Genomic DNA, 27,199 nt, shown 5'->3' with positions numbered 1-27,199 from the left:
TTTTTTTAACCGATATACCGTAGTCCCCGGGAGAATTCAGATCCCAACCTGAAGGTTCCAGATTCTGCAGCCGCTGTCGCCTGTGTCTGCGTCCCTGTGCTCCCGGGAGGCATTACGCTGGGGCTAAGAGGAAAGGTCTGGTGGAAGCCAAAGGAAGAGCAAATGGAGGCCAGAGATGGGAAGGAGAGGGCGCCAGCGCCTGATCTAATCCTGACTAGAGGATTCCGAACCTTGGTTACGTAAAACTGCGGGGAAAGCAGTTCCAGTAATTAGGCAGACCCTCTTGAGGCGATCTCAAGAGCAGCGGCAGCTGGGATTCGTGTGTGGAGGGGGAGGGGAGGGGACACGTTCGCCATAACCCGAGTCCAGTCTCCATTTTGTTGTGCCGAGCCGTGGTATTGCAGCTCACCCAGAGGAAGTCAGTTTCTAGGAAAATTGGTCTCAGTATACTGCCAGATCTTCTCTTGGAGGTCAGTGAATCGCAATATATCCAGTCAAAACGCTGTTGAAAGAAACGATACAGTTCTCCTTCGGTTCTGTGGGGGATTGATTCCAGGACTCTCGGCGGATACCAAAATCCGAGGGTGCTCAAATCCTTTATAGAAAACTACATGGTGTTTGCATCCTCCTTATACTTTAAATCATTTCTAGGTTACCTATGACAGTACAGTGTAAATGCTATGTAAATAGTTCTACCGTATTGCCTTATTTGTATTATTTTTGTTATAATTTTATTTTTCCGTAGACCATTTGTGGTCAACTTAAAAAAAATATATATATATTTTCAGGCCGGGCCAGGTGGCTCACGCCTGTAATCCTAGCATTTTGGAAGGCTGAGGCTGGAGGGTCGCCTTAAGGTCAGGAGTTTGAGACCAACCTGAACAACAGCAACACCTTGTCTCTACAGAAAAGTAGAAAACTGTAGTCTGTAGTCCCAGCTACTCCAGAGGCTGAGGCAGGATCATCGCTTGAGCCCAGGAGTTGGAGGTTGCAGTGAGTTACGATGACGCTATTGTACTCCAGCCCTGTCTCAAAAGAAAAAAGAAAAAAATTCGATCTGCCGTTGGTCGAATGTGGAACTTGCTGATTCAGAGGGCCCACCATATACAGAGGACTGAGGGATATTTTGTACATTCGTTTTTCCAGATCCTCTAAATCAGCCCTTGTTTTCAGCCAGGATTTAGTGCCCAAACTATCCCTGTTGAGGCTCCACATGAAGCTAGCAAAGTTTGCTGAACTGAGTGTTTTGTAAGAGGACATTTGCCCTATACCACAAACTGTCCTATGAAATTGATTGGGGTCCTTTATGTTAACATGTTCCTTACTTTATCAAGGTCCTAGAATCCACGATAAAATGTTCTGGTTTCTGCCTCAGAAAGAATTGAGGTTTTTTGAAAAATGTTTATTATTTTAAAAAAAGTATGTGTCCTGTTTCATCTCTTCCTCAGCTCCACCTTCTAAGTACTGATGAATCCTAAATCTATCATATATTCTGACTAACAGGCTCCAGACATGTAATCCACATGGTGTTATTTTAGTCATTTTCAAAGCTCAATCTCCCCAAATCAAAATGTTTAAATTTAGCTGGGTGTGTGCCTGTACTCCCAGCTACTTAGGAGGCTGAGGTGGAAGGATTGCTTGAGGTTAGGAGTTAGAGACCATCCTGGGCAACATAGTAAGACCTGGTATAAAAAAAAAAAAGTTTAAATTTAAAATCTCCAATGTGTGACTCATGGGATTTCTTCTCTCCCTCCTCCTATAAAGCTGGATCTCTTGTCTGCTCATTGAATGGTGCCACTTTGCATCACCACACTACATGCCTAAACTAACACTCTAGAATTCATAATAGATATCCTCCTCTCCCCTGGTTACTTCAGGGCAAATAAACACACTTGCTTTTTTCTGACCCTTTAGCAATTCTTGCAGAATCTATCACATTTTACATTTCTTTGGATCTTAGTACTCCCCCCATCCCATGTGTTCCTTATTAGCAGTGATTTTTGTTTATTCTTCTTTGTAAACCAACATGTAGTTTAGTGTCCAGTATAAGTTCAATAATAGTTTATAAAATGAGGCAGTTCCTGCATTTGACTGCTTTTAAACACTAGCAGGAAAGAAAGATATGACCAAAGTGCATCGTGATAAAACCACAAGCCAAGGCTGACAGAATTGATGATTTCTGGTGTCAGAGCATATAGGACCCTAGGTGGAATCAGAAACATAATATCTGTGCACTCTTTTGAAGGGAATCAGGATATGCTACCCCAAAATATGTCATTTTTTGCTTGTTTTGAGTTCCTGAAATCCCTTACCTGTCTAAAAGCAGAGACTCATAAAAGAACTCAAAATTTTAACTCAATTATCATAAAGTCCCCCCAGGACTAGGAACAACTCTAATCTCAGAGAGAGATGAGAAGTCGGCACCACATCTGAACAAACGTCATCACAAGTGATCCAATCTCCTATCCTCATAAAGGCCCATTTATGTTTCCAAAAAGTCATTTGTTTTTCCAAAAGTGTCTTTTCTTTCCCCTAGTAAGTTATCTAGGGGTTTTTTTTGTTTTTGAGACAGGGTCTTGCTCTGTTGCCTGGGCTAGAATGCAGTGGTGTCATAGTTCACTGCAACCTCCAACTCCTGGGCTCAAGCATTCTTTCTGCCTCAGCCTCCTCAGTAGCTGGGACCACAAGCACATGCCACTTACACCTGGCTAATATTTAAAAATTTTTTTGTAGAGACAGAGGTTTTGCTATGTTGCTTAGGCTGGTCTTGAACTCCTGGCTCCAACTGATCCTTCCGTCCATGCCTCCAAAGGTACTAGTGATAAGGAAACCCCCCATCTATTACTTGGCGCTGAGTCAGCCACCAGAGACCCCCTACCCCTCACGGAAGACAAGCATCAACATAACACTAACCTATTACCTGGTGCATCAGCATAACACTGAACGTGTTACCTGGCGGGCAGTAGCGACCTGATACCCCAACCCTCGGACTATGCCAGCTTAATAAAAGTGGGAAAAATCGGGTAGTCAGGGCTCAGAATTAAACTTTGATTCTCTGGCTCTCCGTGTGCCTCATGGTTTGTCCGCGGGGCCACCCTCTGTAACACTAGGGTTACAGGTGTGAGCTACCACTTGCCCCCAAATGCTAGCCATATATGCTTGATGCACATATTAATAAACTTCTGTTTGTTCTTCTCTTGTTAATCTGCCCTTTATCAATCGAATTTATAGGACCCCCTGCTGGAGAACCTACAAGGGTAGAGGGAAAAAGATTTTTCTTCTCTTCCCTACAGTTTCTATACTCTTGTAGTCGAGGGGCCTAATCACGCATTACTTAAAGTTGTCTCCAAGATAAATTCTCCCTTTTCCTGTTGCAAGTAAAATTTAGTCCAAGAAAGCAGTTTACACCCAGGTGTGAATCACTATCTGAGATATTTTCAGCAAGGTGTGATTCTCATGCGGAATGTTGGGAGATTGAAGCTAATTGGTGGAATTAATAAGATGGTTACTTTTGAGTGGGGATGGGCCTCTAAATAGACTTTCCTCCTAAAACAAAAGGATTAGAAATTCTTTCCAGAGAAGTTTGGGGAAAAGTCTTACAGAATACAAGAATCTCCCAACTAGAATAGCGCTTAACACAGGTAGTAGCTCAGCACAGCTTTTAGCATTTTTATCAGAGTCAAGCAGCTAAGTTATGCTAATAAAGGATAGGCAGTCACGTTTAGCTGTTGGTAGGAGTCAGCTGACTTAAACGGTTTTATGGTTCCCCAAAATATGGTGCATTGGCATGCTGAGTGCTTTGCAAATTGAAAGGCCTCAGAAATAAGCCTCAGAACCAAGGTCTTTCTCTGACCTTCTGCCTCCCTGTCTCTCGCTCGGATCCTCTTACCTGAAGCACTGGAGGGACTCTGGAATTTCCTTATCTAAGAAAACTTCTTTCCAAAAGAAATGCGATTGCCAAAAGACCCTCTCCCTAGGAATCTCATTAAATAACCATGAAAGATTTACCACCAGAAAAGAGAAGAGACTGGGAGTCCTAACCATGTGATAAGGAAAACCCCCATCTATTACCTGGTGCATCAGCATAACACTAAACCTATTTGCTGGTGCTCCAACTACCCTATTACCTGGTTCAGCAATATAATAATAACCTATTACCTGACACATCAATTAACCTATTACCTGGCAGGCATTAGCCACCTGAGACCCCCACCCCTCGGACTACCCCAACCTAATAAAAGTGGGCAAAATCCAGTAGACTGGGCTCAGAATTTGGTGGCAAGACCTCTCTGAGCCCACCGGCAAATCAACTTTGATTCTCTGACTCTCCGTGTGCCGCTCGGTTTGTCCTCAGAACCACCCTCTGTAACACTTGCTGTAACACATGTCCAGACAGATTTTGCATTTATTCTTCCGAAGGCAGCTCAGAGATTACCTGGGGGACTTTATCTGCGTAATAAGACAACATTTGTACCTTCCTGTAACTTGTCTCATTCAGCTTCCAAAGAGAATCATTTACAAAATAATGTCTACCTCCCAAATTCATACATCTCTTTCCTATGAACAGAGTATTTGGGCTCAACTATCTGGACCTTCTTTGAGCCTCATGCTTTGTGTATGGTTTCCATATTAGTGCACAATCACTTTTGTATGCCCTTTTTCTCCTTTTTTTTTTTTTTTTTTTTTTTTTTTTTTTGAGACAGAGTCTCACTCTGTTGCCCTGGCTAGAGTGCCTTGGCATTAGCCTAGCTCACAGCAACCTCAAAGTCCTGGGCTCAACCAATCCTCTGTCTCAGTCTCCCAAGTAGCTGGGACTACAGGCACGCGCCACGATGCCTGGCTAATTTTGTCTCTCTCTTTCTCTCTGTCTGTCTGTCTGTCTCTCTCTCTCTCTCTATATATATATATATATATATATTTTTTTTTAGTTGTCCAATTAATTTCTTTCTATTTTTAGGAGAGACGGGGTCTTGCTCTTGCTCAGGCTGGTTTTGAACTCCTGACCTTGAGCGATCCGCTCTCCTTGGCTTCCCAGAGTGCTACAATTACAGGCATGAGCCACCATGCCCAGCCTTTTTTCTCCTATTAATCTGCCTTTTGTTGGTTCATTTCAGCAAACTTTTAAAGGGCATAGGGAAAGTTTTCCCTTGGCCCCTACAGATTTAATCAATGTTTTAACTACAGACACAGTCACAAGATTATGTATACTTCCATTTGTAGATTATACATCTAAATTTGAAGTTGTTCATGAATTTGCGGCCTGTGTTGAGTTCCCTATGAAAGTCCTTGTTGGTTCATGCCTTTGCTTCGTACTGTTCTATGTGATGTTTCCTTAGTCTAGTTTGTCTGTTTGATAAAATTATTTTTTAGGGCCGGGCGCTGTGGCTCACGCCTGTAATCCTAGCTCTTGGGAGGCCGAGGCGGGCGGATTGCTCAAGGTCAGGAGTTCAAAACCAGCCTGAGCAAGAGCCAGACCCCGTCTCTACTATAAATAGAAAGAAATTAATTGGCCAACTGATATATATATAAAAAATTAGCCGGGCATGGTGGCGCATGCCTGTAGTCCCAGCTACTCGGGAGGCTGAGGCAGAAGGATCACTCAAGCCCAGGAGTCTGAGGTTGCTGTGAGCTAGGCTGACGCCACGGCACTCACTCTAGCCTGGACAACAAAGCGAGACTCTGTCTCAAAAAAAAAAAAAAAAAAAATTATTTTTTAATTCCTAGCTTAAATGTTAATTCCCCAGGTTGTTGTTTTCTTCTTCCAGTTCTTATACTAATTTGGGTATATTTTTATTAATCATGATATTAGTAGCTATCTTTTAATGAATGGTTACTATGTTAATAAATTTCTGTTTTTCTCTTGTTGATCTGTCTTTTGTTACAAGGTTCAGTTCTAACTAGGAACCTGTGGGCATTGAAGAAAAATTCTTCTTCTTCCTCTAAAGTTCATCTAAAACACATAGTCCTTAAAAATATGTAGCCTTTATGGCCGGGTGCAGTGGCTCACGCTTGTAATCCTAGCCCTCTGGGAGGCCGAGGCCAGCGGATTGCTCGAGGTCAGGAGTTCGAAACCAGCCTGAGCAAGACCAAGACCCCGTCTCTAAATAGAAAGAAATTAATTGGACAACTAATTATATAGAGAAAAAATTAGCTGGGCATGGTGGCACATGCCTGTAGTTCCAGCTACCAGGAGGCTGAGGCAGCAGGATTCCTTGAGCTTTATGCACCTTTATGTACCCTGCTCACCCCTACTAAGGCATGAGAGCTTTCAAAGACAAAACTAGGCCAGGCATGGTGTCTCATTCCTGTAATCCTAGCACTCTGGGAGGCCGAGGCTGAAGGATTGCTTGAACTCAGGAGTTCGAGACCAGCCTGAGCAAGAGTGAGACCCTGTCTCTACTAAAAATAGAAAGAAATTAGTTGGACAACTAAAAATATGTAAAAAAAAAAAAAAAAAAAGCCTGGCATGGTGGTACATGCCTGTAGTCCCAGCTACTCAGGAGTCTGAGGCAGCAGGATCGCTTGAGCCCAGGAGTTTGAGGTTGCTGTGAGCTAGGCTAATGCCACGGCACTCACTCTAGCCTGGGCAACAAAGTGAGACTCTGTCTCAAAAAAAAAAAAAAAAAAAAATATATATATATATATATATATATATATCTCCTTTAAAATTTCTACAATAGATCTTATGAGGATGGTTACTGGAATAAAAATACATTTTGTATGGCTTTAAAATACTGTGTGTAACATATCACTTGATCCGAGTACATTCCAGAGGATATGCTATGTAGTAAATCCAGAAATCGCATAAATTCTAAGCTGTTCAGTACAGGTAGTGTTAAGGACCAATAAAAAGGAGAAGGGTGCTAAGTTTTTATTCAATGATCAGGATATTAAAGGAATGAGTTTATGTCAGAATGGGATAAGGAAAAAAGCTCAAAATCCTACAGCTTCTCAATCTGGTCCAGGGCTACAGACCACTCAAAATGAAATCAAATCAGGCTCAGGGCCTGACTAACCCACAGACTAAGATTCAACTGGCCTTAGCTTGGGATACTTATAAGCCTGGAAGTAGGTGAAGCCAAAAACTAAATACAAACTATCTTCCTGGAACATCTATTTTATTTATTTTTATTTTTTTAAACATTTTATTTAACTAAATACATCCAAAATATTACCATTTCAACAGGTAGTCATTATAAAAAATAATGAGATACTACTCTTTGTGTACTATCTGGAAGGTGGCCTTGCTAATAGCAGAGGAAAATAAACAGAGGAAAATAAACTATGAAACAGAAAGTAAGGGAAATAAACTCACAACACAAGTACCCTTTGTTTAATTAAAACACATGTGATCTAACTTGTTATCTTTGAGTTCGTTTTCAGCCTTGAAAAAGTTCCTGAGTGGACAGGAGTGAGAACTTCCCCTGCTTCCTCAAGAAGAGACAGTACCAGATGCCTCCCACCATCAAGAAGAAAGAAGAAATTAATTTCTGCTATCAGTCTGCTACGTGAGAAATAGAAAAGGCTAACACAGCAGCCTCACAGCCGCTTTTGTTATCAGTCCCTTGAAGCAGAGAGAGAGAAAAAAAAACAAAAACATTTCTACTCTTAAAAGCACCAAGCAACTTTCCTCACTCCCTGACATTTCTTTCCTCCCTGCGTGTGTCACGGCCACTCTTTTCTTTTTCAGGAAAATGAATAAACTTTTACTTTTGTATATCCTAACCACTGTCTGGGAATTCTTTCTCCCCTCGCCTATCGACTTCACACCCTAACACTTTCTTTGAAATCCAGTGTGTATTTTACATTTGCAGCATTTCTCAGTCCCGGCTGCCACAAGTGGCTAGTGGCTATCCTACCAGACAGTGCAGATCCAGTGGCTGTTATCATTTTTAGGGCCCAGCAGTGGACCCTCCCTTCCATAGTCATCTAGAGTCTCTGATGGCAGAGAGACAGTCCTGGAGCATCTATTTTAACTCAATTCATTACTTTTGTATTAAAAATAAACACATGAACATACAAACCTTACATGCCTAATAATTCACTTATTAAAATTGTCTTTTGCCTGCTTATTTCCTGTGTGGTAAATTTTAAGCTTCTCATGCCTGTTCCCTCTGTGCTAATTAATGAAATTACAGTTCTCAGTCTTCAGACTGTAAGCCCTTTCAATTTCTGGTGAAAGAAACTTTAGAAATTTTAGAAAGAGAAATATTTCCTTTCCCCTTCAGCTGTAGGGGAAGTTTTCCCTTTGCCCTTGGAAGGTTCAGGGAAAAATCAACTCAAAAATGGGAAAGATTAATAAGACAAAAGGTTTTACAAATTTATTACTACTGTGTGTATGGGGAGAATCACAGAGTGATTGCCCAGTATCCCAATAGGGTACAGATGCTTATATACCATACTTCTCAGGGGAAAAGGAGCTGCGGAAGTGTAGATGATTTTAGGGGCATAGTCAATGATTTTTAGAGAAATTCCATGGGCTTGAAGAACACACAGTGGCCTGGAACAAAGTCAGTCAGGACCACAGAGTAGACAATGGTTTGTACAAAAATCTGTCCAGATTTGTTGACAGACTTTAGTTTTCCTTCCTGTGACATGTGTTCAGTTAATGAAAACTCAGGGAAAGAACCAAAGGGAATTGTTTTCTTTGGTAGGCCCAGATTTAAGCAGAAAAGGGAACTACAGCCTGTGCTTTGGGAGAGGTAGAGGATTGAAAGATAGGAGGTGGGTGGTGGAGAGGAAAAACAATTGTTTTCCTTGGTGGGTCTTGTCAGGTCTTCATGTAGACAGGGGAAAAGTCTCTTTTAGCATCTGTAAGGGCTTTTCATTCAAAATACTCAAGTAGGGAGCTATCTTTGGGAGCAAAATTCCCTTTACTCCTTCTAAAGTGGAGGTTCTTTTGCATCATAAAGCTTCTTTTGATAAAATGGTGTATTAGGAACTTTCACAGGAATATCACTCTAGTGTCCAATGTGGGGACTAGGTAAAATTGAACTAATATAGATCTGAATTTTGTTATAAGGGTGATTTCTAAGGCAGCTGTACCTCAGATTGTTGTATTCTGAGAAATTTTACCTATAGCCCTTGAAAGTTTACAATTCTGATTGTCTTATCACGCTGGAATTAATATTTAAATTGACAATTGTTTTCTGAGAAGTAGGAGTTCTTATACTTTATTTTTTATTTTTTTTAATTATTATTATTATTTTGTTTTTGAGATAGAGCCTGTCACCTGGCTAAAGTACTGAGGCATCAGCCTGGCTCAGAGCAACCTCAAACTCCTAGGCTCAAGCAATCCTCCTGCATCGGCCTCCCCAGTACAGGTGCAAGCCACCAAGCCTGGCTAATTTTTTCTATTTTTATTTGCCTAGCTAATTTTTTTCTATTTTTAGTAGAGATGGGGGTCTCACTCTTACTCAGGCTGGTCTTGAACTCCTGACCTGAAGGGATCCTCTCACATTAGCCTCCAGAATGCTAGGATTATAGGCATGAGCCACCTTGCCCAGCCATAAGTTTTTTTTGTTCAATTAAGCCAAAGGAAGACTTTGGAATTTTCTTATTCTCTATATTATTAACTATAAAAGTAATATAAGTCTCATGACTCCTAAATTCTATATTTGAATATAGAATTTGAGAATCTTTTTGTTATTTAAAACAAACACATCCATACATTATGGTCAAGAATACATACATCATAAAGAAAGAAAATTGCAAAGAAATGTGACACTTGAGTGGGCTACCTTGGACTGGCAGCCAGACTGCATGAGGTAGTTTCCCCTTCTGATGGGAATAGTTCAGTGGAGAAGTTTGAGAAACACTCGATGGTTTGATTACATGATGGGAAAATGCCTTTGTGCTTTAAAATGTATCCCCCATGCCTAAAGAAATGAGAAATTCCATTGCAATAGTTTTACTCTTTTGTTTTAGAATATTATGCAGGATTTGTTTCTTATTCAGGACAAACTGTTATTTCTCTGAGACTCAGTTTTCTTATCTGTAAAGTGAGGAAAATAACATCTATTTCACAGAATTGGGATTAAATGACATACTGTATGTAGAAGAACTTTTAAACATTGAGTAGTGCTCTCTATATGTAAGACACTATTATAAAAACACCACAGAGAGGGACATTTGTTCATATCAGTTACATTTTTGTATGACATTTTAGATCTCCCTAGAGAAAACTGCTTCTACCCATGAGAAACTCTTGAAGATTTTAATTAAGCTAACAAATTTCTACATTGTGTTTAGTGTTCAGGAAATCCCATTGAAATCACTTTTATTGTACTGTGACTTCCATAGGAAGATGGTAATTCATAATGATACCATCAAGGTAAGTTTTAAGCTTCTTAGGCCTGCTTTTGTTCTCAGGTTTGAGTTTTTATAAGGTTTGTATGCAATGATTTTTCAATGAAATAAGCATATGATTAAAAGTTTTATATTAACTAATACAACTTTTAAGTGTCATAACCATTGTCTTATGACATGCACTTTTTTGAACAATACATACCTCGAGGCATATGAAATAACTAAAAGGCAAAGGATCTTCATCTCTTCATAGAGAATAGGAAAAATATTAAATTTTTTTTTTTTTTTTTTTTTTTACTTTTTTTTTTTTCTCCTGAAGAAAGTCAGCAGGTAAAAAATATTAAATTTTTAAGCATTATAAAACACTTTAGGCCGGGCGCGGTGGCCAACGCCTGTAATCCTAGCTCTTGGGAGGCCGAGGCGGGCAGATTGCTCAAGGTCAGTAGTTCAAAACCAGCCTGAGCAAGAGCCAGACCCCGTCTCTACTATAAATAGAAAGAAATTAATTGGCCAACTGATATATATATATATAAAAAATTAGCCGGGCATGGTGGCTCATGCCTATAGTCCCAGCTACTCGGGAGGCTGAGGCAGAAGGATCGCTGGAGCCCAGGAGTTTGAGGTTGCTGTGAGCTAGGCTGACGCCACGGCACTCACTCTAGCCTGGACAACAAAGCGAGACTCTGTCTCAAAAAAAAAACACTTTACTGAAGAAAATGTTAGCAATTTACTAAGCAATGAATAATTTGCTTTGAAACTTTGTTTTAATTTGTAATCTGGTTGATAAGCACTTGACTATAGACTATTCTACATTATAAAGGAGAAATTAATATTTCTGGTGTTATCTTTGTTTGACTTAGAAGCATTTCATTTGCAGGACCTAACTGGCCATTAATGTGGGGGTGAGGAAGAGGGAAAACCACATGCCAGGTGGAAATGGCTGAACTAAATCAGAGGCTCTAATATCAAGTTGGTAGGAGTCAACACATTACAGCTGAAATGGGTATGCCTCGGTTCAGAAGTCAAGTATATGTAAGATTAATTTTGATTCCTTCAACTACATATTGTTTTGTTACGCTTCAGTCAAGATATAAAGCATCTAACCTGCTGAGCACAGCTGTTGGCGGTGGTAGAAGGGTTACAGTAAGAGGTAACTTAAAACGTAGGCTGAAACCTAGCTCATAGAAGGGCATGCTTATATGGAAGAAACCTGTTAAGGTATGAAAAACATACACTGCTTTTACAAAAGTTACATCAATTTAAAGAAAGATCTAAAAAAATTCCAGGATCAATAAAATTATAGAAAAGGTAAAAGAGGAAGGAATAAGGGAAGATTAGCAGAACAATCTTCTGCTTCAGTAAATTGGCTTGAATTTTAACCAATGAGGTCACAAGTCCGGAAACTTCTAACTTTTCTGGCCCAATCAAAACGAGGCTATGTCTATAAATAGGACTGCCTGAGGTTTCCTGAGTAAAACTAGTGAAATATCATGGCCCGCACAAAGCAGACCGCCCGCAAGTCGACCGGTGGCAAGGCCCCGAGAAAGCAGCTGGCCACCAAGGCGGCCCGCAAGAGCGCGCCGGCCACGGGCGGCGTGAAGAAGCCGCACCGCTACCGGCCGGGCACCGTGGCCCTGCGGGAGATCCGGCGCTACCAGAAGTCCACCGAGCTGCTGATCCGCAAGCTGCCCTTCCAGCGGCTGGTGCGCGAGATCGCGCAGGACTTCAAGACGGACCTGCGCTTCCAGAGCTCGGCCGTGATGGCGCTGCAGGAGGCGAGCGAGGCCTACCTGGTGGGGTTGTTCGAAGACACGAACCTGTGTGCCATCCACGCCAAGCGAGTGACCATCATGCCCAAGGACATCCAGCTGGCCCGCCGCATCCGCGGGGAGCGGGCCTAGGGCGTGCGTGTTTAAGTCGATATAAAGGCTCTTTTCAGAGCCACTCACGTTTTCACCAAGAGCAGCTGTACTAGCTTTTCAGCTGGTGGCCGTCTGTTCTGCATGGGTGGTCTGAGTAGAGGGATTAAGGAGCGCTGGTAGTGGTAGATGTCGTTACAGAATCTACATGTCACTTGGACCGTGACGGAGGAAACGGCAGAGGCGTGGTCTCTGTTCCCGCCAACCCTGCCTTTGGTTTAAATCTAGAGCGCCAACTTTACCAATTCTGTACGGAAAACTGCTTGGGGACAAAAGACATTGTACTAAGTCCCGACATGTATAAGATCCTGAGGACGGGTGGAGGCGAGTCCGTCTTAAATCATAAACCCTTTAGGAATTTTATAAACGTAATTTAAGACTTAGTATCTTCCTCATTACGCAACACACGCGGAGCGCAAACCGGAACAGTCATTTAAGAGAAGTAAATGCCTAGAGACTTCAATGAGGTATTGTTCCAAGAAACGAGAAAAATACAAAACTTCCACATAGAATAAAAGGGAAGAGTTAACTTGTCTTTAGCTAGCATTTAGGATTTCATGCCTACAATTGAAAGTGAAAAACAACTAAACAAAGACCCCAAAGAGGTAAAACTCGCTTGACGTAAAACGGTTAGTGTGAAATGAAACATTTTGATTGGTTAACAAGACTTGTTCTAATGACCACTAAAGAAGCACGGCCAATCTATTATTTACATGGACCCCGCCCCCTCTGTGACGACACTATCGTGAATTAACCAATGAAAACGCACCACTGTGTGAGCCTTCATTTGCATACAAGCTCTATAAGTAGCGCGTAAGTAGGCCGTTTTGTTGTAGTCGGGGATTACTTCTTGTGGTGTCTCCTGCTTCACTCCGTTGAAAATGCCGGATCCAGCAAAATCTGCTCCTGCTCCTAAGAAAGGCTCTAAAAAGGCTGTTACGAAAGTACAGAAGAAGGATGGCAAGAAGCGCAAGCGCAGCCGGAAGGAGAGCTATTCCGTTTACGTGTACAAGGTGCTGAAGCAGGTCCACCCCGACACCGGCATCTCGTCCAAGGCCATGGGCATCATGAACTCGTTCGTCAACGACATCTTCGAGCGCATCGCCGGCGAGGCGTCCCGCCTGGCGCATTACAACAAGCGCTCCACCATCACGTCCCGCGAGATCCAGACGGCCGTGCGCCTGCTGCTGCCCGGCGAGCTGGCCAAGCACGCCGTGTCCGAGGGCACCAAGGCGGTCACCAAGTACACCAGCTCCAAGTAAGAGTGCTCGAGGGGCACTCTAGAACAACTACCTTACCCCAAAGGCTCTTTTCAGAGCCACTTCAGTTGTCAGTGAAAAGTGGCTGTGAACACTTGTTAGCGGGGTGGTTAGTTTTCGTTTAAGTAGCGTGTGCCTGTGAGCACAAATGCATTTGGGTTTAGGACTATGGGGGGCCTCCTGTAGTCTGGTAATGTGAGTCTTGCTGTTAATGGCTAATCTCGAAATCATCCCTACTCAGTCTAACCGAGTGTACGCGAACCTAGAGAAAAGGTTTGAGCACCGCTCTGGGTGTGGTGTGTGTTAAGGGAGGAGTGTCTCTCAGCCCCACTCTATTCTTTTATGTCTCCAAAGCCGTACTTTTGTTTTTGCCTTCTTTTTGAGTAACGAACAAGGTGAGACTTAACTTTCCCTAGCGTACATACGGGAAGCCCCCAAGTTGCCCCTCTCCCCACTTGCTGCTGCTTAGTGTTTTAACCTATCTATCTTTTATACCTGCAGGTATCTGTCACAAATTTTATTCAATATAGTCATGTGCTTCTCCACTGGCCTGCTTGTAAGTCCTGATCTAGCTCCTCCCATAACTTCTATCCTAGTGACTTCAACCAGGGAGAGATTTTTGCCATTCCTCATTCACGTGGAACACCTGGCACTATGTGGAGATAAAATTTTTGATTGTCATGTTGCAAAGGTGCTACTGGTATCTAAATGGGCAGAGGCTGGGAATACTGTTAAGCATCTTATGCACAGCAGTCTCCCCACAACAAAGAATTACCTGGTTCATGATGTTGATCTTTGTGTGGAGACTGAAACTCAGCACCCAAAGACCTCCCTGACCTTGAGAATTAAATCTTGATTTTGATCAAACCTTCCTTCAACTGTACCTAGCCCATGTTACTGCTCTTTACTTGGTGAAAGCTGAGCATTCTGTAGCCTCACTGTGATTGTTTACAGGTCTTTCTCCACAGGAAAACTGTCTCCTGCAGGGCAAGGACTCTTAGTTCTGTAACAAACTTTACAGATTATAAGAATCACCTTGGTGCTTGTTAAACACATTTCCAGGTGGCTCTCCTGAAGTTTCCTGATTCAGTGAAGTTGGAGGTGGGATCTGGAGAGGTGGTTTTTAGTGTTTTCAAGGGCGTGTTTTTTAATAGGATTTGGAGATAGTTGGTGCTGACATGTTAGGTCCTCAAATGTTAATCCACCTGTGGGACTGTCAGAGTCCTTGTGTCAGATATTCTGAGAAAGTAAACAATTTGAAGATGAATGGAGAGGGGATTTACAAAACACCACAGTTAACATTGTGGGATGAATTTCTGAAGACTTCTCATTTCAAAACTTGTATAATTCAAGACTGATCCTGACAAAAGCTAGTAGATGTTTCTTTTACCAAATAAAATACACTCTTGGGGCAATAGGAAAAATCTTAATCTACAATTCATTTGACATTCAAGCTTTGAAATTAAGCCATTCTCGATAAATCTCGGAATTTATGTAACAACTTTGGGCTTAAAATGAATTTTATAATGTAGGAGTTCTAATCACCCAATTAAAGGTTGCATGAAATGTATGTAAGATTTCTTTTTTTCACTGGAAAATTACGATTCCCAATTGAGTCATCTTTCCCTGGCCTTTTTCTGATAACCATCAGGTAAGAGGACAGGGAAAGATAACTCAGAATCCAAAATTTCCAGTGCAAGAAATCATTTATAGCACATTTTATGGTAGGAAAAAGTAACTTATTTTACTACTCTAAGTGAGAGGGCCAAAGTGGTCTATCTTCTACCCAATTGAGCCATTAGAGTCTATTCAATCTCTTCCTAGCCTAGGGTCCTGAAGTCAGGAATTCCCTTTTGAAGTTGTTAAAGAATTGCTGACTGGCTCAACTACTCAAAAGCTATCATTCATTACTATTGACCAAATGATTAACTTCCAACTCATCCTGAAACTGAAGGCCTGCTGTCATCTGGCCAAAACTTGCCTTCAATTATTATACCCATTTTCCCTAGTCTTCCAGCTTAGCTGAAATGTTCTACTGTTTTGTAACATATTAATATCTTAAATTTATCTTCTGTGCTTTTGTTCTCCTAAATTTTAGTACTGAGTCTTAGTTCTGTAGACTGTGCAAAGTCTATCTGCCCATTCTTTAAGTTTTACTCAGAAACCTTTTTATGTCATTCTAGTTCTTGGGGAAGTCTTTCTCCTTTTAGCTTTTATGGGCCTTGTTCCTTGTACAAATAAGTTGTGTAGCTTTGTAAACTGTAGCCTTGTTCTTCAATTTCTTTTTTCTTTTACATTTGCTAACTTGTCTTCTACTATAGAGACATATGCTTGTTGGTATTCTGCAAAGGCTATCCCAATCCCTATAATAAAATAGTTTCTCAATGACAGTTTGTTGACTGATTGCCCAGTCCTTAGAATATACTATTATAGAAAATTGATCTGACGGTGGTGGATTCAAGTACTCTATTTTTCTTCACTTTTTTCCTAATGTTTTCTTTTTTAGCTCAGGACATTCTTTTAATTGTCCTTAATAATTATTGTCCCAGTTTAAACAACCTTTAGAGATTCAAAAATCCTGAAAATGGTAGATAAATTACTACACTTGGTAGCTTTCTCTCAGCCAATGTGTTTGCAGCCGAAACAATGATATAAGAGTGGAGTTTTTTCACTCTGATTTGAGGTGCTGGAGAAATGTTATGCTTTTCCAGTGCTTTGAATAGAATGAAGAGGAAAAGTGCATTTGAGAAGACAAAAATGGTTTGTGGTATTAGGAAAAAGGGCTTCAAATATCAGATCCAAAGAGCATTGTAATTGTAGAAATGGGTTTGGCCTGGGTCAGGTCAAATGTCATTGAGATGGGTTATATCATCTCTTTAAGGATTGGTGAACGAACTGGTATGTATAGAAACCTACAAAGATGATGACAGTTTCATATTCTGTCATGATTTTTAGAGAATTTATTTTAAAACTGGTACAATTCCTAAAGCTGATCTAAAAGTCGAACTTAATACAATTGAATTTGGACAATCATAATTCAAGTACAGGACAACAGAAAATAAGTGTATGACCTCTTTGAGGGATAAAGAGCTATCAAAGAATGTCAGTGTTTAACAAGGGAGGAGCAAGATTGTTTGGGAGAGTTACTAGATATTATAGAAGTGTTTGTTTTTGTTTTACATTTGGTTAACTATAGTTGAACTATAACATTTCATATGACTTGGCAAAAATAGAAAACTTGAAAAAATCTTTTAGGTCCCACAATGTCAACATTAATAAACTTTTGAAAACCAAAAGCAGGCTGTGTTTTTCATCATGTATTATCAAATATATATTGAACATATAATATGAACAAAGCAGTGAGATAGAGGATAAAAAGATGCAAATACATGTAAGGGTAACAGGTATAATGATAATTACAATTTAAGCGAGATATATTATTCCCCAAAGAGGGGTCAGAAGGAAATGTTTGAGTTGAGAGTGAAAGGTTGCATCTGGTTAAACAGTTCAGAAAAGCTCCATGAGGACTTACATGGTGCCAGGTACTATGCTAAGTGATGGAGAAACAAAGGTGCCCACCTCCCAAGTTTATGAAGGTCAACTGGAATTTTCTTTGCGACTAGTGTACATCAAGCATCCTCTGGGATTTTTAAAGTTTTAGTTGTACCCAAATTTCATGGTAACATCTTTCAACTTTTTATCTGATTTGGGCAGATGGAACTCTCCATTCGATTTTTATTCTGTTTAGAGGTTATTAATTCCTTACCCTTTATCTAGGTTGTAACATTTTTCTTTTACTGCAATATATCTCTTTAAACATTTTCTGTTTTCATATAGACTGTTACTTTATGTCATTATATAGAACTGCTCTGGCTGGCCCACCCTCCAGCCTGTAGAATGCAAAGCAATTTCAGTCACATCACACTTGGTTTATAGCATCTCAAAACTGTTAGAGCTTTATTCACCACTGTCCTAGCCTGAGAGAAATTTGATTATCTTGTTCTCTCTCAGATTCTTTGGAAGTGACTATTAGAGTGGTGAATGGATAAGCCTTTTTTTAGTTACCCTGAATGCAATTCATCCCAAAATCCTCTTGGCTTAAAATACATCTAGTATCCAACCACATCTCACCACCTCCACTGCTATTTCCTTGCCTCAAGCCATCATGACATCTGAATATTTGCAATGGCCTTCTAAGTGGTCTCCCTGCTTCTGCCCTCTCCCTTCTCTATTTCCCACAAAGCAGCTGGAGCAAACTTTCTTTTTTGTTTGTTTTTTTTTTTTTGAGACATGGTCTCTTTCTGTCGCCCAGACTAAGGTGCAGTGGTATGATCATAACTCACTGCATCCTTGAACTCATGGGCTCCAGGGATTCTCCCACCTTGGCTCCCAAGTAGCTGGGACTAAAGGTGTGTGCCACCACACCTGACTATTTTTTTTTTTTTTTCTTAGAGACGGAATTTCGATATGTTGCCCAGGCTGGCCTCAAATTCCTGGCCTCAAGTAATCCTCTAGCTTCAGCCTCCCAACGTGCTTGAATTATAGGTATGAGTCCCTGCAACTGACCCAGAAACAGACTTTTTGAAGCAGAAATCAGCTCATGTCATTCCCACACCTTTCTCTCCAAGTGAAAACCCTCCAGTGGCTAAGAGTCAGGGCCCCCACACACCTCTTTCATCTTATCTCTTACTCTCCCCATTGTTTGCTCCATATTATCACACTCTTCTTGCTCTTTCTTGAATACACCAAGGCCTTCCAAGGACTTTTGCAATTTCTATTTCTTCTTCTTGAAAGGCTCTTCAGATATTTGCATGACTGTTTTTCTCATTTCTTTCAGGTTTCTACTCAGAAGGTACCTTACCAATTTATTCAGGCCTTGCCTGACCATCTTATGTAAGATAACAAGCCCACTTCCTCTCCCTCTACTTACTTCCTGGTACTCTTAGCCCCATTCCTTTCTTAATTTTCCTCTATATACCATCTGAACACTAATGTATTTATTTACTTTTTTATTTCTGAGTCAGGCTGATATCAATAAAACCTATTCTTCCTTGCTTACTTCAACTCCTTGCTTTCTGGGTGCATAGCTTCTCAATTAAAGGCTAATTTACCAGCTTCTCTTGCATCTGGGTTTGTCCTCAAGACAAAGTTCTGGGCCAGTGAAGTTTATTGAAGAGACTGCCCTTTCCCCACCATATGTTTTTGGCAACTTTGTCAAAGATAAGTTCACTACAGATGTGTGGATTTATTTCTGGGTACTCGATTCTGTTCCATTGGTCTATGTGTCTGTTTTTATGCCAGTACCATGTTGTTTTGCTTACTACAACTCTGTAGTATAATTTGAAGTCAAGGAATATGATCCCTCCAGTTTTGTTCTTTTTGCTCAGGATAGCCTTGGCTATTCTGGATCTTTGTGGTTCCATATAAATTTTAGGATTCGTTTTTCTATTTCTGTCAGAATGTCAGTGAGTTGATCATTTCTGCTTGTTCAGTTGTTTCCAGGATTTTCAAGGTGTAGTTCCTATTTGTCATCTATTCAGGAGCCAAAGTTTTCGCAAGAATACAAGGAAGACTTTTTCTTTTTCAAATTATAGTCCAAAAGGCAAATAGGTAAGATAACATAGTCCCAAGACCACAAGATTTCTTTTGGGGGGAGCCAAGAACTCACTAAGCAGTAGATGAGATATTAATATTTCAGGTGGTTCTACTAAAAAGAGGTTTAAGTTAGAGAGTATCTCACTTATAACCAATCCAAGGACTTTGCTTTGAATGGCCAAAGCTAGAAACAGCAAAGTAGAAGAACCATTAGAGCTTGAGCATTTCCTTATATTTTTCCTTGGAGAATCCAAACCTGAATGCTGGTCCACTGTCCCAAGAATGGTGAAGAGGTAATACAGCTTGAGATTGGTTGAATATTTAGAGAAAGGAAAAGAGATCTAGGGACTGGAGCAGCACCAGGCACCTAGAGGAAAGAATACTGTGGCAAGAAATGAAGGATGTAGATTAGTGAAGTGAGGAGCAAATTATGTTACTTCACATGATCAAAGGCAATAATTATAAACAGGAGGTAGGTGAAAGTCCATATCATTCCTTTGATATTAGTGTTTTTAACAGTCAGGGGCATAGACTATACCTAAAAATGAGACCTTGATGTTTTTTCCTTGGCAATGTTTCAATTTTGCAAAGGTTTTAGTTTGCAGTTTGTGGGATTATCATTTTTAAATGCATTGCAGGAAAACTCTCTTGGCCAGAAAGGAGGATAAAACAGAGTTCAGACACACCACAGATATAACCCTGGGCAAGTCATTCAGTGTTCTTAAGAAGAAAATTCCTGATCCTAGGGTTGTTAGGCCTTAAAACTACTTAAAATTTCTCTCTGGAACTATATTTCATCGAGTTTGGCTGTCTACTTAAGACTCATATTCTATATGTAGAATAATGAGCAGGAGAAAGGTATGCTAATTATTCTTATGATTATCAACCATAAAGATTAGTTCCAGCCAGGAAACATCCCTTTTCTTTTTTTTTTTTTTTTTTTTTGAGACAGAGTCTTGCTTTGTTGCCTAGGCTAGAGTGAGAGCCGTGGCGTCAGCCTAGCTCACAGCAACCTCAAACTCCTGGGCTCAAGCGATCCTTCTGTCTCAGCCTCCCAAGTAGCTAGGACTACAGGCATGTGCCACCATGCCCAGCTAATTTTTTCTATATATATTAGTTGGCCAATTAGTTTCTTTCTATTTATAGTAGAGACGGGGTCTCGCTCTTGCTCAGGCTGGTTTTGAACTCCCGACCTCTAGCAATCCCCCTGCCTCGGCCTCCCAGAGAGCTAGGATTACAGGCGTGAGCCACCACGCCCGGCCAACATCCCTTTTCTTTTAGGCTTCTTCACTCTCTTCTTGCTGCACTATGAAAATTTGAATGATTTTACTTATCTAAGTGTCTTTGTAGGAGATTTTTCCTGTATCTTTTTAGGAGTTTGAATTGATTTTCATAATTTTTTCTCATTAGTATCAAGGTATTAGGTAACAGAAATTATTCTTAAATAACTTTTTTTTCTAGAAACAGCAAGTATGTGTAGAGAATACAATTTTAGGATCAACCAGAGAGTTAACCAAGGTAAAACTTGAATTCCAATATTTAGCCTAGATTAAAAAAGTATGAAACTTTTTCATTTGTCTAAGGGAAGTTTATTTTGTGGTATTTATGGTTGTGGGGATGTGTTTGGGAGGGAAAGGAGCATAATAGAGAAATATTTCTAGATTAGTATATGCAAGTCATGTATAATGGGGGAAAAGTAGAGTCTCAAAGATTATAAAAGCAAAGCAAACCAAAAAAGCTGTGACTATTCTTCCTGGCATGAGGAAATATATAGATTATATTAGTATATATGAACTAAGTCATGTAGATTAAGTCAATGGATGGAAGTAAAGCCCCCTACAGCATAGAAATGTCAAAATAAATGAATTCAACTCTTCCTGGCAGGGTAGAGGGATGATGTGTTCCTGAAATCTTATGGATATGCCATTGTATAGTATATTAGTAAAGAGTACAGGCTCTTGAGACAGACCATCTAGTGTGTAGCCTGGTTCTGTTCTTTTTCAGTAGTTTGAGTAGGGCAAGTTTCTTAATGTGTGTTTTCTCATCTTAAAATAGGGAATAATAGTAATGCTTGCTTCATAATGTTTGTATGAAGGATAAATGAGTAAATACATATAATGCTTAATGTTTCACACTTAATAAACAATTCAATAAATGTTAGTTGGTGTTTGTAGTAGGGAAGTCCCATTGAGTGCTATGCAAGTTTCCTAACTCTACCACACAAGTGAAAATAGCTACCGATTCAAGATAGTGTACTGAAGATATATTGCATTCTTCCCATCTTCCACCTCAAATTCCTAGAAATGATAGAAAATTGACAAAAAAAAGATGACAGATGGGATGAGAGTAAAGAGTGCAATAGAGGACTTCTGCAGATGAGTGGACCAAAAAAAAAAGTCCAAACTCTTTGGAATAGGATACCACAAGGAAAACTTGGTCTTGGGTCAACTGACAGGATGACTGTTTGGGTACCACAGCAGGAACAGCTGGTAAGGTTTATTCATATCTACCTCTCTTCTACCTTGGGAAATGTAACAAGCCATGGAAGCCTTTAACCCCAACAGTGAGTGTGGCATTTAGTTCAGAGAGCAGGAAAATGTACCAGGTAATTGGGAGCTCCCATGCTGAAAGGACTACTGGAAACTTACCCAATATTATATTATATATTGTATTCCATTCCTCATCCCTGGCACAGGCAAAGGAACACCCCAGGCAAAGGCAAACACATAACCTTGAGTCATCAAACATTTGGGATGAGCCAATAAAATCAGAGACACCCAACTCAGCAAACAGTAAAACCCAAAGAAACAGAGTTAACTGAAGAAACCTCAGAATAAGTGTACTTAATATCCTCAGAGATATGAGAGGATAATGCAAGAAAAATTATAAGATCGTGGGCATTTTTAATCTGATTATTGACATAAAAATTCAACAAGGGCTAAATCCAGAATAGGACAGACATAGCTAAAACAAATGAGCTGAAAGATCAAGCCTGAAATTTCTCCACAAAACCATATAAAAAGATACATAAAAAGATGAAAAATATGAAAGAAAATTTAAATAACATGAATGATCCAGATGTCTGAAATCAATATAAGTTTGAGAAGGAGGGAATAGAGAAAAGAAATAAAGATCTATTTAATAAAATTTGCTGATTGTGCATTAGCACAACTTCAGGAAACAACATTTAAATCATAATCTTTGCCAATGGTGTCCCCTACTGTTATGCATTATACAACCAAAGTCATGGGGAAATGAATAAAAGTAGGACATTTCACAGGAACTTAGTACATATATACGTACATACTCAGACTACAAGGTCCTATTAAATGCTGAATATACCAGATGAAATTAAGACTCCTCACCTAGATTCATGGTGACAAAATTGCAGAACAAGGGGTTAAAGAGAAAGTTCTAAAAACCCTCAGAGAAAATGCTAACAAAGAAATGGAAATCAAATTTACATCAGACTTCTCATTTGGGCTACACTGGATATAAGACAATGAAGCATTATTTTTAAAAAATACAGGTAAAAGAACTTTGAAACTAAGCTTTTCAAATTTAAAAAATGTTATTTAGACACAGTCTTGCTCTGTCACCTAGGCTGGCGTACAGTGGCACAATCATAGCTCACTGCAGCCTCGAACTCTTGGGCTCCTGCAATTCTCCTGCTTCAGCCTCCCAAGTAGCTAGGACTACAGGTGTGTACTACCACACCTGGCTAATTTTTTTGTTTTTACTGTTTTAGAGATGGGGTCTCACTATATTGCCCAGGCTGTTCTTGAACTCCTGGGCTCAAGTGATCCTCCTGCCTTAGCCTCCCAAAGCACTTGAAACTAAACTTCTATATTCAGTCAAACTATCATTTTAAGTGTGGTTGAACTGTCAGACTCTTTCTGAAAGAATTACTAGAATTGTATTCCAGCAAGAATATGGAAAGGAGGTTGGGGAGGACAAGAGTGAAGAAAAGTAAAACAAGCTAAGTAAGATTTATGTTCTATTCAGGAGGAAGACGTAGATATTATTACTGCAGAAGTTAGAAAGATGTGGATATAAAAAAATACATACACATGGCACTAGAAGAAGGGTATTTCATATTCATGAATGTAGTGATCCATTAAGAATAATCATGAATTGTTTGTACTTAACACAGGTACCCACATGTGCATGTACTCACAGAAATGTACACATAAGGACTTTTGATAAGTCAGCAATCACAGTGATGATTTTAACATACTTTTCTCAGGAACTGACAGATCAAATTGACTGAAACTTATTGAGGATGTAGAGGATTTGAAGAACGTGGTTAACAAGATTAATCATAACTATACTTATGCCATCTTGTATTCAAAATAGGAAAGTTACATTATTTCCAAATTCACATTGACTACTGACAAAAATTGACCATGAGTGAAATAGCAAATTAAATCTCAACAAAGGTTGAAAAAGATACAGGACATATTCCCTGCTTACAAAGCAATAAAATAACATATTCTCCATAATCTAAACTCTTAGGAAAAATCACATGGGTTAAAAGAGATATCAAAATAAAAATTATATACTTTTTAGAAATAATAATGAAAGCACTATAATTCAACCATATCCTGAAATTTCACAAGCTTTTGTTATAATAAACTAGAATTCAAATCTTACCCTATACTTAAAGAGCTCCTTGAATTACAATTTCTTATCCCAATTATCTTTTTCTCCACTATGAAATCTATATCATGGCAGATAATATTAAAACCTATATGTAGCAGTCAGAAGAAAATTCATACCTTTAGAATGCACTTCAAAGAAAAAAAGACCTATTGAAAATAATGAATTGAGTATTTAACTAAAAAGCTAATAAAGGAACATAACAAAAACTTTAGGAAAGTGAAAGGAATAAACTACACAAAGAAATTTTCAGGATCAATGGAAAAGATCACACCTCCCTACTCCACCAAAACTGAATTAATCAATGAAATCAAAAAAGCAAAGGCTGTTTTCTGAAAAGAAAATCAAAGGGTTAATCCTTTGTTCAATTTAATATTGAAAGAGAACAAGCAAATAACATTATAGAAGATATTTAAAATGATGTATGTTTTTGATATAAATATATTTACAAATGTAGACAAAATATTGACCCTTCCATTCAAATTATCAAAGTTGATCCAGGAAAAATAAGAATCCCTGAATAAAAAATAACTACAGGAGAAACTGAAAAGGTAGTCATATCTACCCTTAAAAATAGCACCAGGCCCAGAGAGTTTTACCAAACACTGAGGGGAGACAATACTTATATACATTGATCAAGATGATAGAAAAATATTAAAAGCCACCCTACTGATAGTGTGTGGCGATGACAGCAACAGATATTATGGTTAAGTGAAATAATTCGTGTAAGGCAAATAAGGCTTTGGTACAGGATAACAATTAATAAAATTTAGTTATGTGCCATGATCTAGATTTCATAGTGGAATGAAACATAATTGGGATAAGAAATTACAATTCAAGGAGCTATTTAAATATAGGGCTAAGATTTGAATTCTAGTTTATTGTGACCAAAGCTTGTCAAATTTCAGGATATATGGTTGAATTAAAGTTAGAAAGCAATTATTTCCTAAAATAAATATGGTATTTGTAAACTGCTTATTTCTTCTCTTCAAGGTCATTTTTCTGCCCTTCCAGAAGTACATAAAGTGGGCCTCAAAGTCACAGTCATGCTCCCAATGAGTGCGGTTTCACTGGAGATCATGCTATTGCTTCTTCAAAACTGAATACTCTCAGAGAATACCACATTTGGGGAATTTGCCTTTATTTCTCTAGAATTGAACCAGTTATTTCTAGTCTCTTTTAGAGGTTTTCTTTCTTTATTAATTCCAATATCACATCTAGGAATCTTTAACATATGTTTCCTCTCCACAATTTATTCTTTTTTATCCTCTGTAAGTCTAGGGGTTGAGGAGGAGTATGTGCTTAGCGTGATATGCAGATGAAGGAGGAAGGCAGGAAGATGAGCTTCTTACCCTTTGGAAGTTTTGACCACATATTTAGAAATAAACTAAGAAATGGAGAGTAAGAGGAGAAGGACAGCAAACACTTCTATTGGCTCCCATTTTACCACCAGTGAGTGTTAACAAAGAAGTCTATACCTAAAAGACCTGGAGATTCAACTTCCTAGTTTTTTTGCTTGTTTTTGTTTTGACATCCTCCTTTCCATTGCCAAGCTTAGTATATAAATCTTTAAAGACTTTCAGTTTTTATACTATCATAGCTATGAGACTGGTAATAATCACTTCTTAAGATTGTAACATCATTTGCAATAACACAAAAATGACAGATTTAAGAATATTAATAAATCTACCAACACTTGTAGAGGGAAAATTATAACCACTGTCTTGACACATTAACAATGATGTAAATAAATTAAACAAATGGAAAGTTATACCTTGTTCATGGATTGGAAAAGTCAATGTTGTAATGATATCAATCCCCTCTCCCCCAACTACAGATTTAATGCAATTCCACTCCAGATCCAATAGTCTTCTCAGAAGAATTTGACATAGTTGATCACTCTCTTTCTTGAGACATTTTCTTCTCTGTTTTCCTTCTTCCTCACTGGCTACTCCTTATCAGTATCCTTCACTGCCACCTCTTCTACATAACCTCTAAAATTGGCATGCCTCAAGGCTCAGCCTTGGACCCTATTCTGTTTCTTTACATCCATTATCTCTTCTAGTCCCATGGCTCTGAATACCACATATATATGATAATTGTCAAATTTTTATCTCTAGTCCAGGATTCTTCCCTGGACTAAACTCATATATCCATTGCTTTTTCAATAGTTACACTTAAATGTCTAATAGGAATATTAAACATATGTCCAATAACAAAACTTGCTTCTTGCTACCCCTGTCCCCCTGCTCCACCAACTTGTTCTTTCCCAGTCAATGAGATGTTTATTGCTCTGGCTCAAAATCTAGACATTGTTCCTCATTATTCTCTTTCTGACATTCTCTACATCTAATTACTAAGAAAATTTAGTTGACACCTCCCACGATACATATTGCAAATGTGATCACTCTCAATAGCTTCACAGCTACAATGCTAGTTCAAACTACCATTATATCCACCTGGGCTCATAACTGGTTTCCTTGTTTCTACTATTGTCCTTCTACAGTCCCAGGGTGATGGTGGTGGTGGGAGGGGGGTGTTGTCTGTCTCCAGCTAAGCCTGGTGTAAATGAGGACTGTCAGCTCCCTCCATGGCTGTCAGCTATGCCTCCATTCTGTCTGGTTGTCAGGCCTGGAATAGCTGGGCAAATGTGGCTAATCCTTAGTTCCTCCTAGGGGAAAATTCCTAAATCCTGAAGGCAGTTAGCCAAGATTCAGAATGGACTCAACGATTCCTGTTTTACTCAAACGGGTCGGTCCACTTCAGGGATTCCTTCTTAGGCTAGGAACCTCCATGTTCTGAAATGGGCTTGGATTCTATAGAAGCTCCCGTGGACCTAGAATGCGTTTAGGGTTATCCATACTGCGCCTGGAAGGTGAGGAACCATCCCTACCTGACCCACCTTCCCAACCAGTTGCCTGTTCTGCTCCATACCTGTCCACCCTGGGGGGGTTGTGCTTAGGTTTGGAAGCCCTGAGGATCACAGGATAGGCCCAAGACCCTCACAGGAGAAGCCTTGGAGGTCCAAGATGCCCTGGGTATTGTCTCTGCTGAGTCTGGGAACGAAGAAAGACACTCCCGAAAAAAGCCGATGCGCACTCCTCCCTGCTGGCTGCATCAGATCCCTTCCGGGCCTCCTCAGCCCTGGAAACTTGTCATCAGGGACAGGATAAGCCGTAAGGTCCGCGGTTCCCAAATCCATTCTGCGGTAGCCATTGAGGAGCCTGGGGCCTTTCTGCCCGCTGGCTTGCGGATTCTGCCCACGCAGGCTCCTTCCTGACTCTGATGGTGACGGAACCAGCAGGGAGGTCTGTGCTTAATTGGGAGGCGGGCGGCCGTCTCGAACTCTCCACCTACTCCCTCCCTGCCGCCGCCGCCTCCCGCTTTTTCCTTAGGCCTCTAGCAGCAGGCGGAGAAGCTGGGGCGCTCGCCAGGAGGCCAGAGCCCTTCTCCCCTTCC

The 27,199-nt window shown here is 39.9% G+C and overlaps 2 protein-coding genes across 3 annotated transcripts; both read left to right on the top strand.

Moving 5' to 3' along the window:
- Positions 1–10,741: 10,741 nt before the first annotated feature.
- Positions 10,742–13,161, top strand: LOC142869569 (histone H3). The gene has a single exon (XM_076000067.1). The coding sequence runs from the start codon at positions 11,799–11,801 to the stop codon at positions 12,207–12,209; it is 411 nt and encodes a 136-aa protein (XP_075856182.1). The 5' UTR covers positions 10,742–11,798; the 3' UTR covers positions 12,210–13,161.
- On the top strand, positions 13,099–26,430 carry LOC105865497 (histone H2B type 2-F). Of its 2 annotated transcripts, none has more exons than XM_076000069.1 (2): positions 13,099–13,485; positions 26,247–26,430. In XM_076000069.1, exons 1-2 carry the CDS (start codon positions 13,109–13,111, stop codon positions 26,413–26,415), a joined length of 546 nt encoding a protein of 181 aa, XP_075856184.1. In that variant the 5' UTR covers positions 13,099–13,108; the 3' UTR covers positions 26,416–26,430. The 2 variants fall into 2 exon arrangements, with proteins under 2 accessions (XP_075856184.1, XP_012609561.1); XM_012754107.3 differs by lacking the exon at positions 26,247–26,430 and adding an exon at positions 24,734–24,823.
- The last annotated feature ends 769 nt before the right edge of the window (positions 26,431–27,199 follow it).

The sequence above is a fragment of the Microcebus murinus genome, chromosome 2 (genome assembly GCF_040939455.1).
Source record: "Microcebus murinus isolate Inina chromosome 2, M.murinus_Inina_mat1.0, whole genome shotgun sequence".
Taxonomy (NCBI): Eukaryota; Metazoa; Chordata; class Mammalia; order Primates; family Cheirogaleidae; genus Microcebus; species Microcebus murinus.
The sequence above is the reverse complement of the archived record's forward strand: the minus strand, read 5'-3'. Positions and strand labels throughout refer to the sequence as shown.

Coding starts and splice junctions, on each gene's coding strand:
- LOC105865497 (XM_076000069.1), top strand. CDS start 13,109: ATGCCGGATCCAGCAAAATCTGCTCCTGCTCCTAAGAAAGGCTCTAAA. Junction 13,486..26,246: donor ACCAAGTACACCAGCTCCAA/GTAAGAGTGCTC, acceptor GTCCTTCTACAG/TCCCAGGGTGATGGTGGTGG.
- LOC142869569 (XM_076000067.1), top strand. CDS start 11,799: ATGGCCCGCACAAAGCAGACCGCCCGCAAGTCGACCGGTGGCAAGGCC.